Source organism: Carica papaya, chromosome 9 (assembly GCF_054855325.1).
Source record: "Carica papaya isolate Zhongbai chromosome 9, ASM5485532v1, whole genome shotgun sequence".
Taxonomy (NCBI): Eukaryota; Viridiplantae; Streptophyta; class Magnoliopsida; order Brassicales; family Caricaceae; genus Carica; species Carica papaya.
In genome coordinates this window covers 35,213,175-35,229,654 of record NC_142317.1, presented here as the reverse complement: position 1 = coordinate 35,229,654, position 16,480 = coordinate 35,213,175, and the positions used below count along the sequence as shown (strand labels likewise).

The window sequence follows — 16,480 nt, the reverse complement described above, 5'->3', positions numbered from 1 at the left end:
TAAAACATTATAATATTAAAAATGTTATACTAAGACATTATCAATTTACTTCTTCAATTTGATGGTAAATAAGACTTAAATTGAAATAAAAAATAAACTGAATCTTGTTGGTGAACATAATTTCTTAGTTTGTAAATAAGAATGTTAATTATTTGACATACAAGTATATTTATACAGTATATTGTGCTATATCCAGTAATTATAATGTATAATATTTGTGTAAAACAATTATCGTGTATTGGTTTGCTAAAAAATAGTAATATAATGAATTGTATTCTCAATTTCAATGAGTATATTTTTAGTGAGATGAAAGTTGACGTATTGTAATATTTTTATCAGAAAGTTTCACCTACAATTCGATCAGAAAAAATGAGTGCAACTACTTGCAGTTCAGTGAAAAAAAGAAAAATTCCAATGCAAAAACGTGAAACAAAAGAGCAGAGAGCTGTTACATTCAGTAAAAGACGAACGGGTCTGTTTAACAAAGCAGCAGAATTGTGTGTTCTCTGCAATGCTCAGGTTGTAATTTTGGTTTCTGCTCCTTTGGCCAAAGAAAAGTTTTATACTTTTGCACACCCTAAAATCAATCTTCTTCTCGACACATTCCTCAATAACCATGTCTCTCATCCCATCAACAATTACAATAATCTTTCTACTTCTTCCTCTTATCAAAATATGGAGCAATTAACTCCTAACAATAATGTGTCCAAGACCAAGAAGAGAAAGAGAGAGTCGGAAGAGTTTTGGTGGGAAAATGAAGACTTTGATGTTTACCAAACACCTGAAGAGGTGACATCAATCATCGAGAAGTTAGAAAAGGTGAGAGAAAATGTGGCGCTCAAACTTCAAAAATTATCAACTTCTAATAATCAAGATGTTAGTAGTAGTCATCATCAAAACTATCATCTTCGGTGCTTTGCTGAAGATATGATGAACATTAATAATGAGTACAGTAAAGAGAGTGGTGATCAAAGTCAGTTTATGACATCCGTTGTGTTTCAGAATTTATCAACTTCTACTTATCATGGTAGTTGCATTGATCAAAATATAGTGGACATTGATGGATTCAAGAACAATGTTGATTTTATGCAAATGTTGCCTCTAAAATCTACTATGCTTACACACAATACCAACAATGGCAGCCAAGATATTCAGAATTATCACAATGATATGGGTACTACATTTGAAGCCCCATTATTCTTCCCTAATGGCGTCGAAAATTATCAAGATATTAGTAGTGGTGATCATCAAAACTATCATCTTGGGTGCTTTGCTGAAAATATAATGAATATTAATCATGAGTACAATAATGAAAGTGGCGATCAGAGTCAGTTTATGCCATCTGTTGTGTTTCAAAATTTATCAACTTCTACTTATCAAGATGGTTGCATTGATCAAAATATGGTGAACGTTGATGGAAACAAGAACAATGTTGCTTTTATGCAGATGTTGCCTCTAAACTCTACTATGTTTACAGACAATACCAACAATGGCACCCAAGATATTGAGAACTATCACTATGATATGGGTACTACATTTGAACCCCCATTATTTTTCTCTAATGGCATCGAGAGATGTGCTACGTCTCTTTGTATTGGTGATCAAAATTTTAGTTGGATGAATGATAAGATCACTACTTCATACAGTCAAAATGAACAATTTTCACCGTCCTTCTCCTCCAATGACTTGGATCACCATATCAATACTTCTTTTGAATGGGAGTTCAGAGATGAGAATCCTTCATTTCTTCAAGATAATGCTACTGGATTAGTTTCACTATTTTCTCATAGTGATAAAGGCATAGACAAGCAGAATTTGTCTGAATCAAATTTTAAAGATAATAGTTTTTCAGTTACTGGAGGAACAACTTACAATGACTTGTTTCTTGGTGACGACTATGTTAATTCTTCAACAATGGAGGATAACACTGAATTTTTTTCATTGTTGGAATCTTTCTTTTCTAGTTGATTGTAAGCTTTCTCTGTATTTCCTTTGCAGTGTAATAAAATGTTCTTGTGATCTCTCAATTTTTTCTTTGGCATATTGATCATAGTTTAATTCTTATCATCCCCTAAATGATGAAGTAAATGTGTACGGAATCAATATTTATAGTCATCAACTATGAGATTAAAAAAGAAAAATTCATACAAATATTTTATACTCGACCAATCAACCCCAAACTTAAAAATCTCCCAAATTAACTAGAATTAAGAGTTAATTTTATTTTATATTTTAAATTAAATAGCTCTTATTATTTGGGTTCTTAATTAGTTTTAAGTTTTTAATTAATTATTTTTTAAAAAATATTTAGAACAAAATTTTATTTATTATAATATAAAGATATTAGTATTTTATTTTAAAAAAAAGATATCAACATTTATAATCACTATCATTTTTAATTTCTTTCTTCAGTTGAAGAAATAAAAAAAAAATAAAATATATTTAAAATTTATTATTAAATATATCAAATCATAAAAATATTTTATAGATTAATGTTCGGGTAAAAATTAAACCTAACGGACATAAATCAATATTTTACTAAATATATGAATTAAGCCAAACGAACAAGGAATTTATTTATTTAAGCTTACCGGTGCAGATTTTATCGCATAATCATTCGAGGGATGACTTAAATTAAAAATATATTTTTATAATAATATATATTTAATTTAAATAATATATTTATATATAATAGAAATTGATTTAGTTAGAAATCTAATTGGATAAAAAATTTAATTAAATTTTAAAACCTACTCGGATTCGATAAAGTTTTATATTTTAAAATTATAAAACTATACCGAAATCAAAGTTTGTAAAATTCACTCAAGACTCCATCTATTGTTACCCTAAACCATGTTCAAACCATATGAGAATTGAACTTTGTGATTCAGCCAGTTGTTTTACTTATGATGGTATAGAGCCAACGGTCCAAAAAGTTGAAAAAAATTTGGATGTATCTTCTTCTAAAAAAAATCACTTTACCCTACAAGTCCTTGTTTCTTTCTGAAAATCTATCTAGGTTTTACCATGAAAATGATGAAGGCTGTGAAGAAGCTCAAAATCTGGTCAAGATCCAAGAAGAAAAGGAAGTACCTTGAGGAGCCCCACTACCCTGTTCCGATGCACCAGTGTTGTTGCTGTTCATGCTCCTCCGTCCAGTCCTCAGCTCCTCCATTGCCGCCATGGCCTGATCAATTCTCATATCAGATTCAAGCTGATGAAACAGAAGGTGTAGAAGAAAGTAAATTCATCCATTCAAAATTCCCTCAAGTAGACGAAGGTATAATCACGAGTAGGTCAATGTATCAGCAATATATGGTTCAAAATCCTGTGTATGACATGCCTGAGCCTGTTGTTGAGATAGTTAGAAGAGAAAGATCAGGTGGGTACGTTGTTAATTCGTTAGCATACATCTTCTTCCTATTTTTTTCTAAAAAAATTCAGCAATGGTAAAAATATGTTTTTGTACCTTTTTTTTTGTAAAAAAGAATTTTCAGTCTTAATTTTATTGTACCTAATATTTTAATGTAATATAAAGTTTTAATAAAAATTCATACCTAACTTTGGTTACATTCACACCAAGCGCGGGCAAGAAAGAGCCCCAGCAAACTCCACTCTGTACGCTATGAGCTTCTCTATGCAATTCTTTATCTCTTTCTGACTATTTGTTCTCTGTGTATTGCTCTTGCAAAAAAGCCAAGCAAATATGAGAATCAATGAACAAAAAATTAGTCCTCAAAGATGCTCAGATTTAAAAATACGTAAAGCTGGTGATTCCTAATTATAATGATTTTGCTTCCAGGGGAAAACCATTCTAGCATTCCAATTATTTTATCTAAATGTCCCGAGTCATCCACGTCATCGGGAACAACAAGAACTCCTATAAAGCATATAATTCTTTTTTATCTTACTAATCCCCTCATCAACATTGTTGAACTTGTATTTCTAAATCTTGATAAATCCAAAAGAAGTTGTTCTTGTAAGTGAAGCAAACCGTGGAAACTGTGCTGCAGTTGCTCTGACATCTGCAAGAAATCTTCTGTCCCTGAATTTTTCAAAGTTGATGTTATAAACAGTCTTAGCAAATATCATCTTCCCTGTCCCTCCAATCCCACTTGCTATGTCAACTCCATTTGATCCATCTTGAGTTCAGGCTTGATTTCTTCTCCAAGATCATCTCTTCCAACTAACTATTGGGCGAAATTGAACAGTGCCTCATGCCTGCCTAGAAAAAAAAACGAAAGTTATGATTGCTTCCCAACTGCTGAAATTTAGTAAAAATCTCAACAAGCGGAGAACGTGGAGTTTTCCAAATAACAGTTACAAACTAACCAATTAAATATAATTTATTATATGCACATTTATCCATGTAAATTGATCATTTAAATTTGAGAAGTATGTTATGGAGCACATATAAAAATAAAAATCCGTAAAACAGAGGAAACTTATATATTTCACAATGCTTTCGACAAAATTATGGCCGTGTCTCTAAACCCTCTGCTCTAGAATTAACACAAAGAAAATGCGTGGTAATAGTTTGTAGTTTATTGAGAAGAAAGCTGAGATCAAGCTTACATATGTCACAAAAATCATTTCTCCCAAGTCAGCAACCTCCCTCGCAGCACCTCAGCTGTTGTATTTTGTTCTTTACATCTTTTAGGTGCTCTTCATGTGCGGCAAATGTTTCAGAAAAACTCCCTCGCAGTATACTTCCTAACATGTGTTGGATCTACTTCATAGAACACTGGCAAGTTATCTGTTCAGTGGTTCTCCTGTGTTACATGATCTTACCTAGTTCATCAGGAAACCACAGAGAAGAGGCACAATTTTAGGAGAAGATAATTATTTATATTGAGACTCCAATGGCTTTTTCAAGTTATTTTATTCATATCCTTTCCTCTTTCAACCCCATCATCATCTTTAGATGTATGAATTCCTGCCCGCAGTAGGGCCCTATAAAGGTGATCCGTGAAGCTCCAGCACCTCATAAACTTAAGAACATATACTAAGCATATCCAGAACCTGAGGAGGAAGCTCGCTGCTCTGCACTCGCTGCATCCATTGATAACCAAAAATTTCAGGAGTATCGATTGAAAGCAGATCGGTGATGAATAGATAATAAAGCACCAAGGATCGACATAAATTTGTTGGCTCAAGCAAATCAATTATGATATTTTTTTGGAGGAAATTTCCACTTTAACAATCATGATAAGCTAGTGAGCTAAATCACATCTTACCATTTGCCTTTAACAAAATTTCCGTCTTCTTTAATTACTCCAACAATGCATCTTAGCTTTTACAAGGTATTAATTAATAACTACATGTGATAAATACAGAGGACTTTTAGGTATTCTTGATTAGACCCTAGAATTGATCGGATCCTAGAATTCTCTTCTAGGACCAAATATCATTTAAGTACCATAACTTCAAACTACATTAAAAATTATCCATAAAATTTTGAGTTACATTCAATAAGATACTCTAATCTTTAATTAGTCTCCCAATACATCTATCACCATACAAATACCTGAAGAAAATCTCATCCTTGACAATCTAGCCATGTAAATGCTTCCTTTTATAAATGCCACCTTAATTTAAGTTAGCATAATAATTAGAATGGGCTTTGCAAAACCTCCAGCCCCATCCTCGTGCATCATCATCTATGAAAAAACCTAATTGCCTTACTAAAAGCAATTCACAAACTAATTAATAATACTTAATCTATTAATACATCCTTTCTAGGAAAGCTTTCTGAATAAAAAGAGCAAATCCATGTCTCAAGAATCGATTCCACATATAAAATAATTCTAAAAACGTTTTATGTGTATTATCTATCACTCACATATAAAATTTGCTTCATATTCACATAAACAACTCAGTAGTCAACCAAATCTATCAATTGTCACTTATAAAAATTATGACCTAAAAATCCCTTCTAGTATCTGTATTCCCATGTACTAGGTTAATCTTATAACTAGAGCAAAAAAGATAAATCACATCAGAATCCCGGATGTAGAAACCTTACTCAAATTTGGTCAATAGGTAAATGACATTTGTGTGAGTGTTATCTCTTGTGCACTAACATGTAGTAACTGATTAAGAAACAAATTATCCGCTTAGTGAATCAACTTTGATGGAGCCAATCAAACTACATGCTGGAATTTTTCGGATTTTAGACTCTGCCATCGCTTTCCTCCAATTAGCAGCATCTCCCCACCTTTCCCCAACAGCACTTATATTTGACAACACCACATATCGGCTACAATGTTTTGGCTGTAATTCAAGGAGCTTCTTTCCTACTTCATTTCCCAACTGAACGTCCCCATGAATCTTACAGGCACCAAAAAGAGCTCCCAAAACAGAGGCATCAGGCATGAAGGGCATGCCAAGTGCAAACCCAACTGCATCTCTCAGAATTCCTGCTCTGCCCAATAGATCAACAACACAGCCATAATGCTCCATTATTGGTACAAACCCATATCGACTTGACACTGACGGAAACAACTTCAAACCCAAGTCAACAAGTTTAGCTGGAGCACAAGCAGCAAGAATAGCAACAAAGGTAACCTCATTGGAGCAAAATCCTTGCACTTTCATCTTCTCAAACAAACATAGAGCTTGCTTCGCCCTGCCATGACAGGCAAGTGAAGAAATCATTGCATTCCAGGTGAAAACCTCTTTAACCTCTATCCGATTGAATACTCTTTTTGCAGTCTCCAAACAACCTGCCTTTCCATACAAATCTACCAACGCAGCCCCCACGACAGCGCAAAAACTGAACCCATTCTTAACAACATATCCATGTATCTGCTTCCCTTGATAAAGACCAGTTCCATCTAAATTAGCACAAGAAGACAGCACAGTAACAAATGCAGACTCATTAGACTTTACGGAACCGCGGACCACATCCTCGTGAACCATAATCTTTGCAAAAAGTGGCAATGCATCAACAAAGCGTCCATTCATCACGAACCCATTAATAACACTCGTCCATGAAACCACGTCCTTCCCGGGCATGCTCTGGAAATACAGAAAAGCAGAACCCATGTCTCCATTCCTCCCAAAAGCGTCAAGTAAAGCATTACACGCTACAATACATGGATGAGGAATTTCCACAAACATCTTACGTGCAGTGCGTATGTCACACACTTCGGCGTCCACACTCACGGATGAAGTTTGCACAAATGGGTCGCATAAAACACCCCATTTGAGAGCATGAGCATGGAGAATTGGGCCAGATGAGGGAGAGCAAGAAGCAACTTTGATTAGAGATGGGAAAGTGAGATGGTTTGGTGAAAGTCCCTGTGAAATCATGCGGGTGAAAAGTAGTAAAGAAGTACGAGAGAGTCCCGTAGAGAGATAAGATCAAATGAGAGTGTTGTAAATGAGAACGGTGTTCCATGAAGAAGTGTGGTTGAGGAGAGAGCCGCGGGTGATAAGAAGGGAATGAATCTGTTTGATCTGGTTGGGACAGTGGATGAAATGCTGGAGAAGAAGCTCGGGACTTGAAAATCCAGAAAACCCACCTGTTACCAGAAGCTTTAAAATCAAAACTTTATTACATGCCTGTTCTTGTCCACCATCTGCCCAGTTCATATATTATTATTTTTGGATCAAATTAACATTTTTTTTTTCTCATGCTTCTTTCAATTCATATATGTATATATATATATATATAAATTTAATTCCAACAAAAAATGAAGAAAATTCTTTTATTTTACTATTTATTTTCTGTGTTTTAAAATAATAATAATTATTAAATTTTATTAAGCTTATCGAGGATGATTGATTTATTTTATTTAATCTATACAATCATATTATTAATAAATTAAAAAAAGTTCGATTACAACTGTTTTTCAATCTTTCTAAGTTTTCTAACGAAAAACAAATTCTACGCAGAGAAAATCTTTTCTCGACATAGATTAAATTTTTATTCAGTTTTTAACACTGTGTATATTTATTAAAACTGATTCTAAAATAATTATGAACTCAACTTGAAAAAAATACTTTGACATTAATAAAATGGAGAACAAAATTAATATTTTAAACTATAAAATTTACATATTAAAAACTAGAAAATATCCAACCCTAGCACCTAAAGAAAAGAAAGTGACAATCACAAATTACCATATTCAATTCATTTATAATAATCATAAATTACCCTCTTCGAAAATTCTTATATTTCACTTCTGTTCTTCTATCTTCATTTCTCCACTAATTTTCCGTAAAGATTAATTTGCAATCGTTATGCTTGCAACATCATTATGAAAATTTTCTGCCATTGTGCAATATTCTTGCAGTCAATCGCTTCAGACTATTCTAGTGCTTGATCCGATCATCTTTTATGCAGAAATAATATAATAATACCCCACTCATTTGGACTGTTGTTTGGAGATTATAAGCTTTAGATAGCATTTTTATTAAGTGTTTTAATTCAATAATTAAAACACTAATTGAACAAAAACTCAAAGTTCTACATAAGAAAAAAGATTGACAGTCAAACTATTACCATAACATTTGTAAGACACATTTTTTGTGTAAAACTTTGAGCCTTACAGGACTAAGGCAAAGTACAAGTTAATCTATTGTTGGTTCTGGGTGCTAATATATGAATGTTCCTGTATAAGCCTATGGGAAGTAAGTCGTGCAAGAGGTCAAAAGAAAGGGAACATACGATATGGGATTTTGTCTGTAACAGGATTCTAGTGGACATATTGGAGCTGCTAGCGGTAGCTGCTGTTTTCCTCACATGGTTTTATGGATCCTGTTTATGTGGAGTATGGTATTTAGTGAAAAATATTTTATCAAGAAAGAGTGAGACTTACCTTATAAAGACTTTGGGTATTACAATTTTATTGTTTTGTTTCGATAAGAGAGTGCTTAGTGCTGGTTCAAGTTTTTGGTAAAGACTGAAAACTAGTCAGCTCCACATTCCTTGCATGATATTAATCAAGGTCGATATGCTTTTCATTCTCAAGTTGTTTTTCTTTTTTGTTCATTTTAATTTTTTTTACGAATGTGTTAGATAAGATGGTATGGTTAGCTTCTGTATATAAGGAATATATACCTTTCATCTGTTTTGATTTTCACTACATGAATGTTTGATTTGTGAGAAGCTTCTCCTGAAAGAGACTATTGAAACAGTTAGCCTCTTTGGTTTTACCTTATTTCAGCTTATTCTTCTATTGATCTGAATACATGTTTAACCTGTTTTGTTATGTTTTATTTTTCTTTTCGAGATTTTTCATAATTTTTTATGTGATTGTTCCTCTCTGAGTAATCTATTTTATTAAATATTAGTGCTATTTAATTTATTATTTTAAATTTAATTTTTAGGAAAAATAAATAATAATTTTTAAATATATATTTTGTTTTGGTTTAATTTTAAAAATAATATTTTTTTTCTAGAAAATTCTGTAATTGAACATCTCTTTTTTAATTTAAATTTGTAATTTTATGATTAATTTATTATTTTTATGATTTTTTTTTATATTTTTAATTTGTTTTGTTATACATTATTATTTTGCTTGCAAATTATAGTTATAATTATAATTAAATTAATTTAACAGCCCCAACTCATAACCTGCAAACGACAGCGTTTTGGAAGAGGTTATTGGCGGGAAGGGGGGAGTGTTTTAAGGGAATTTAGAAAGGTTTAGGGGCAAAATTGGAAATACAGCTGTTTCCAACGGTCTTCTTCTCTCTATATATATTGCACCGACCACTCCATTCTTCTCTCTCTACTCAGCTTTCAGACAGATCACATTCCTTCTTCCCTTTCCTCCCGATTCTCTCTGTTCATTGGAAACGTTTCGTTTCCTTCCGATTTCTCTCAAATTCAATCGACTGCTTCGACTTTGCTTCTCCGCTCGCTTCTCTGGTAAGGATCTCCACTGCCGCTTTCTTTTTTTTTTTTCCATTAAAGATTCATATTGCAAATCTTCTTCTTTAATTTTTTCAAAGAACTCTTTAATGTTTGTGGTTCTCTTAATATTCGTGATTCTTTTACGAGATAAAACATAAAATCATGTCCTCTGAGTCAGATCTGGAATCCACCGTAACACTCATTTAGGGAAAAGTCACCAAAATCTAAGATCCGTGTAATCCTTTTTCGGTAACAAACGACCAATAAAAAATATTAAAAAAGAAAACCAGAAAATCCTCTGTGAAAATAAAAAAACGAAAAGAGATCAAAACCCTAGATCTGGAAATAACACTGATTACTTCTCCCTGGCTTTTCTGTAATTAGGTTGTGTGGAGTTTTGCATTTGAGAATCTTGAAATGAATCTGTAAAATGCAATCTTTATAATGTTATTAAGGTTTGAGCTCACCATTACAACGTAATGGCCTCAAACCCCATGGAGGAGTCCTAATCATAATGTATCTTTGTTTTTTAACTGGGTACAAATTGCAATGGTGGTGGTTCTGCTATTTGGGGTTTGAGGACTAATTATAATGTATATAATTTTCATTTAGTTTGAGGACAAACTACAATTGTATAATGGATTGTATTATTACGGGTTCTCTGCGTATTATTATGTTTGTTATTTCAATTATTCGGGGCTTATAGTTGAAATTCCAATGTATATTATTTTTATTGGATGAGAAGCCTATTGGGTTCTATTATTATTATATATATTATATATTTTTTCAATTAGTTGTACTCAAATTATGGGTTTTGGATCTTGTGGTTGTATTCCATATTACAATATGTATGTAATATTTGTAGGCGTCAAGTCTGTTTATTTATCTTATAATATTGTTATTAAGTTTTGTAATATTTTTTACAGGTTGTATATAATATTTATAAGTTTTGAGCCTATTGGATTGTATTTTTATTATTTTCGTCATGATATTACCCACATTATTGTATTTGAATAATGGATTTCGGATCATTTGGTTGTATTCCGTATTACAATAAATATGTAATATTCATAGGTATCAAGCCTATTGAATTGTTTTAATATTGTTACGAAGTTTTGTTATATTTTTTACGGGTTGTATGTAATAGTTATAAAGTTCGAGCTTATTGCGTTGTAATATTGTTATTATCATGATGATACGACACACAATATTGTATTTGAATTATGAGTTTCGGATCATTTGGTTGTATTCCATATTACAATATGTATGTAATATTCATAGACATCAAGCCTATTGAATTGTTTTAATATTGTTATGAAGTTTTGTTATATTTTTTACGGATCGTATATAATATTTATAAGCTTTGAGCCTATTGGGTTGTATTATTATTATTATCATCTTAATATTACATACATTAGTGTATTTGAATTATAGATTTCGGATCATTTGGTTGTATTCAATATTACAATATAAATGTAATATTCATAGGTATTAAGCCTATTGAATTATTTTAATATTGTTACGAAATTTTGTTATATTTTTTACGGATTGTATGTAATAGTTATAAGTTTCGAACCTATTTCGTTGTAATATTATTATTATCACGATGATATGACACAATATTGTATTTGAATTATGAGTTTCGGATCATTTGGTTGTATTCCATATTATAATATGTATGTAATATTCATAGGTATAAAGCTTATTGAATTGTTTTAATATTGTTACGAAATTTTGTTATATTTTTTACGGGTTGTATGTAATAGTTATAAGTTTCGAGCCTATTTCGTTATAATATTATTATTATCATGATGATATGACACAATATTATTTTTGAATTATGGGTTTCAAATTTTTTAGTTTCATTCAACAATATAATGAATGTAACGAAGCCCATTGACTTGTATTTTTTTCTTAGATAATTAAATTATATTCTTATTATTATGAGAATATAATTTATACAATATATTGTGCCATATCCAGTAATTATAATGTATAATATTTGTGTAAAACAATTATCGTGTATTGGTTTACTATAAAATAGTAATATAATGAATTGTATTTTCAATTACAATGAGTATTTTTTTAGTGAGACGAAAGTTGACGTATTGTAATATTTTTATCAGAAAGTTTCACCAACAATTCGATCAGAAAAAATGAGTGCAACTACTTGCAGTTCAGTGAAAAAAAGAAAAATTCCAATGCAAAAACGTGAAACAAAAGAGCAGAGAGCTGTTACATTCAGTAAAAGACGAACGGGTCTGTTTAACAAAGCAGCAGAATTGTGTGTTCTCTGCAATGCGCAGGTTGTAATTTTGGTTTCTGCTCCTTTGGCCAAAGAAAAGTTTTATACTTTTGCACACCCTAACATCAATCTTCTTCTCGACACATTCCTCAATAACCATGTCTCTCATCCCATCAACAATTACAATAATCTTTCTACTTCTTCGTCTCATCAAAATATGGAGCAATTAACTCCTCACAATAATGTGTCCAAGACCAAGAAGAGAAAGAGAGAGTCTGAAGAGTTTTGGTGGGAAAATGAAGAGTTTAATGTTTACCAAACACCTGAAGAGGTGACATCAATCATCGAGAAGTTAGAAAAGGTGAGAGAAAATGTGGCGCTCAAACTTCAAAAATTATCAACTTCTAATAATCAAGATATTAACAGTAGCGATCATCAAAACTATCATCTTGGGTGCTTTGCTGAAGATATAATGAACATTAATAATGAGTACAGTAAAGAGAGTGGTGATCAAAGTCAGTTTATGACATCCGTTGTGTTTCAGAATTTATCAACTTCTACTTATCATGGTAGTTGCATTGATCAAAATATAGTGGACATTGATGGATTCAAGAACAATGTTGATTTTATGCAAATGTTGCCTCTAAAATCTACTATGCTTACACACAATACCAACAATGGCAGCCAAGATATTGAGAATTATCACAATGATATGGGTACTACATTTGAAGCCCCATTATTCTTCTCTAATGGCGTCGAAAATTATCAAGATATTAGTAGTGGTGATCATCAAAACTATCATCTTGGGTGCTTTGCTGAAAATATAATGAATATTAATCATGAGTACAATAATGAAAGTGGCGATCAGAGTCAGTTCATGCCATCTGTTGTGTTTCAAAATTTATCAACTTCTACTTATCAAGATGGTTGCATTGATCAAAATATGGTGAACGTTGATGGAAACAAGAACAATGTTGCTTTTATACAGATGTTGCCTCTAAACTCTACTATGTTTACACACAATACCAACAATGGCACCCAAGATATTGAGAACTATCACAATGATATGGGTACTACATTTGAACCCCCATTATTTTTCTCTAATGGCATCGAGAGATGTGCTACGTCTTTTTGTATTGGTGATCAAAATTTTAGTTGGATGAATGATAAGATCACTACTTCATACAGTCAAAATGAACAATTTTCATCGTCCTTCTCCTCCGATGACTTGGATCACCATATCAATACTTCTTTTGAATGGGAGTTCAGAGATGAGAATCCTTCATTTCTTCAAAATAATGCTACTGGATTAGTTCCACTATTTTCTCATAATGATAAAGGCATAGACAAGCAGAATTTGTCTGAATCAAATTTTAAAGATAATAGTTTTTCAGTTACTGGAGCAACAACTGACAATGACTTGTTTCTTGGTGACGACTATGTTAATTCTTCAACAATGGAGGATAACACTGAATTTTTTTCATTGTTGGAATCTTTCTTTTCTAGTTGATTGTAAGCTTTCTCTGTATTTCCTTTGCAGTGTAATAAAATGTTCTTGTGATCTCTCAATTTTTTCTTTGGCATATTGATCATAGTATAATTCTTATCATCCCCTAAATGATGAAGTAAATGTGTACGGAATCAATATTTATAGTCATCAACTATGAGATTAAAAAAGAAAAATTCATACAAATATTTTATACTCGACCAATCAACCCCAAACTTAAAAATCTCCCAAATTAACTAGAATTAAGAGTTAATTTTATTTTATATTTTAAATTAAATAGCTCTTACTTATTATTTGGGTTCTTAATTAGTTTTAAGTTTTTAATTAATTATTTTTTAAAAAATATTTAGAACAAAATTTTATTTATTATAATATAATTTCATAATATAAGTATATCGGCATTTTATTTTTCTAAAAAAAGGATATCAGCATTTATAATCACTATTATTTTTTATTTCTTTTTTCAGTTGAGAAAACAAAAAATAAATATTAAAATATATTTAAAATTTATTATTAAATATGTCAAACTACAAAAATATTTTATAAATTAAAGTTTGGGTAAAAACTAAACCAAGCAAACGTAAGTAAACACTTTACTAAATATATGAATTAAGCCAATCGAACAAGCGATTAATATATTTAAACTTACCGGTAAAGATTTTATCCCATAATCATTTTAGGGATGATTTAAATTAAAAATATATTTTTATAATAATATATATTTAATTAATATATTATTTAAATTAAGTCGATTTAGTTAGAAATCTAATTAGATACAAAATTTAATTAAATTTTAATATTATTCAAGTTCGATGAGATTTTAGATTTTAAAATTATAAGATTATATCGAAATCGAAGTTTATAAAATTCGCTCAAGATTCCATCTATTGTTACCCTAAACCGTGTTCATACCATATTAGAATTGAACTTTGTGATTCAGCCGGTTGTTTGAACTTATGATGGTATAGAATCACACGGGTCCACCACCTTTAACTCATTGAAGAAAAGCTAGACACAACGGTCAAAAAATTTGAAAAAAGTTTGGATGTATCTTCTTTTAAAAGAATCATTTTACCCTATAAGTCTTTGTTTCTTTCTAAAAATCTATCTGGGTGTTACCATGAAAATGATGAAGGCTGTGAAAAAGCTCAAATTCTGGTCAAGATCCAGGAAGAAAAGGAAGTACCTTGAGGAGCCCTACTACCCTGTTCTGGCGCACCATTGCTGTTGCTGTTCATGCTCCTCCGTCCAGCCCTCAGCTCCTCCATTGCCACCATGGCCTGATGAATTCTCATATCAGATTCAAGCTGATAAAACAGAAGGTGTAGAAGAAAGTAAATTAATCCATTCAAAATTACCTCAAGTAGACAAAGGTATAATCACGAGTAGGTCAATGTATCAGCAATATATGGTTGAAAATCCTGTGTATGACATGCCTGAGCCTGTTGTTGAGATAGTTAGAAGAGAAAGATCAGGCGGGTACGTTGTTCTTCAGCTGGGCTCTTGTCTGATCCGCTGCTTCTGCCCATGTTTCAGTACAAAAGAAGCTCAGTAAAAAAGTGATTTTCTTAAATTGTTAGCTTACTTCTTCCTCTATTTTCTTCTTTTTTTTTTCTTTAAATTCAGCAATAGTAAAAATATATTTCTGGACATTTTTTTTGTAAAAATGCATTGTCAGTCTTAACTCTGTTGTATCTAATATTTTAATGTAATATAAACTTTTAATAAAAATTCATACCTAACTTTGGTTGCATTCATACCAAGCGCCGGCAAGAAAGAGCCCCAGCCAACTCCGTTCTGGACGCTATGAGCTTCGCTATGCAATTATTTATCTCTTTCTGACTATTTGTTCTCTGTGTATTGCTCCTGCAAAAAAGCCAAGCAAATAAGAGAATCAATGAACAAAAAAGTAGTCCTCAAAGATGCTCAGATTTAAAAATACGTAAAGCCGGTGATTCCGAGTTATAACGACCTTGCTTCCAGGGGAAAACCATTCTAGCATTCCAATAATTTTATCTAATTCTTCCGAGTCATCCAAATCATCAGGAACAACAAGACTCCTATAAAGCATATAATTCTTTTTGATCTTACTAATCCCCTCATCAACATTGTTCAACTTGTATTTTTAAATCTTGATAAATGACCTTGGTGTGATGTTATCTGGTGCACAAACATGTAGTAACTGATTAATAGACAAATTATCCGCTTAGTGAATCAACTTTGATGTAGCCAATCAAACTATATGCCGGAAATTTTCTGATTTTAGACTCTGCCATCACTTTCCTCCAATTAGCAGCATCTCCCCACCTTTCCCCAACAGCACTTCTATTTGACAACACCACATATCGGCCACAATGTTTTGGCTGTAATTCAAGGACCTTCTTTCCTACCATTTTCCAACTGAACCTCCCCATGAATCTTACAAGCACCAAAAAGAGCTCCTAAAACAGAGGCATCAGGCATGAAGGGCATGCTAAGTGCAAACCCAACTGCATCTCTCAGAATTCCTGCTCTGCCCAATAGATCAACAACACAACCATAATGCTCCATTATTGGTACAACCCAATATCGACTTGACATTGACGGAAACAACTTCAAACCCAAGTCAACAAGTTTAGCTCGAGCACAAGCAGTAAGAATAGCAACAAAGGTAACCTCATTGGGGCAAAATCCTTGCGCTTTCATCTTCTCAAACATATATAGAGCTTGCTTCCCCCTACCATTGCAGTCCAAGTGAAAACCTCTTTAACCTCTATCCGATTGAATACTCTTATTGCAGTCTCCAAACAACCTGCCTTTCCATACAAATCTACCAACGCAGCCCCCACGACAGCGCTCAAACTGCACCCATTCTTAACAACAT

General features: G+C 32.0%; 1 protein-coding gene, 1 long non-coding RNA gene and 1 pseudogene across 17 annotated transcripts; 2 read left to right on the top strand and 1 right to left on the bottom strand.

Moving 5' to 3' along the window:
- Positions 1-389: 389 nt before the first annotated feature.
- On the bottom strand, positions 390-15,818 carry LOC110825223 (putative pentatricopeptide repeat-containing protein At1g10330 pseudogene; annotated as a pseudogene). Of its 14 annotated transcripts, none has more exons than XR_015816578.1 (11): positions 15,590-15,818; positions 15,356-15,483; positions 14,976-15,138; positions 14,804-14,897; positions 6,026-7,526; positions 4,576-5,052; positions 3,995-4,221; positions 3,558-3,672; positions 3,094-3,187; positions 1,873-2,071; positions 390-781 (listed from the first exon to the last, which is right to left on the bottom strand). The product of XR_015816578.1 is annotated as a putative pentatricopeptide repeat-containing protein At1g10330 pseudogene, transcript variant X6 (transcript). The 14 variants fall into 14 exon arrangements; XR_015816577.1 differs by lacking the exon at positions 390-781 and adding an exon at positions 1,245-1,746; XR_015816583.1 differs by lacking the exon at positions 1,873-2,071 and having other exon boundaries at positions 3,094-3,214.
- On the top strand, positions 3,028-4,147 carry LOC110807395 (uncharacterized). The gene is made up of 2 exons (XM_022032528.2): positions 3,028-3,382; positions 4,077-4,147. Exons 1-2 carry the CDS (start codon positions 3,028-3,030, stop codon positions 4,145-4,147), a joined length of 426 nt encoding a protein of 141 aa, XP_021888220.2.
- LOC110824940 (uncharacterized) lies at positions 9,572-11,202 on the top strand. 2 transcript variants are annotated; one of them, XR_015816535.1, is made up of 2 exons: positions 9,572-9,880; positions 10,792-11,202. It is a non-coding gene; the product is annotated as an uncharacterized LOC110824940 (long non-coding RNA). The 2 variants fall into 2 exon arrangements; XR_002541678.2 differs by lacking the exon at positions 10,792-11,202 and adding an exon at positions 10,250-10,609.
- Positions 15,819-16,480: the final 662 nt, after the last annotated feature.

What these genes read in the sequence shown, in the direction of transcription:
- LOC110807395 (XM_022032528.2), top strand. Translation starts at nt 3,028, where the DNA reads ATGAAAATGATGAAGGCTGTGAAGAAGCTCAAAATCTGGTCAAGATCC. An exon ending in AGTTAGAAGAGAAAGATCAG is followed by an intron (nt 3,383 to 4,076) that starts GTGGGTACGTTG and finishes TGTTATAAACAG; the next exon opens with TCTTAGCAAATATCATCTTC.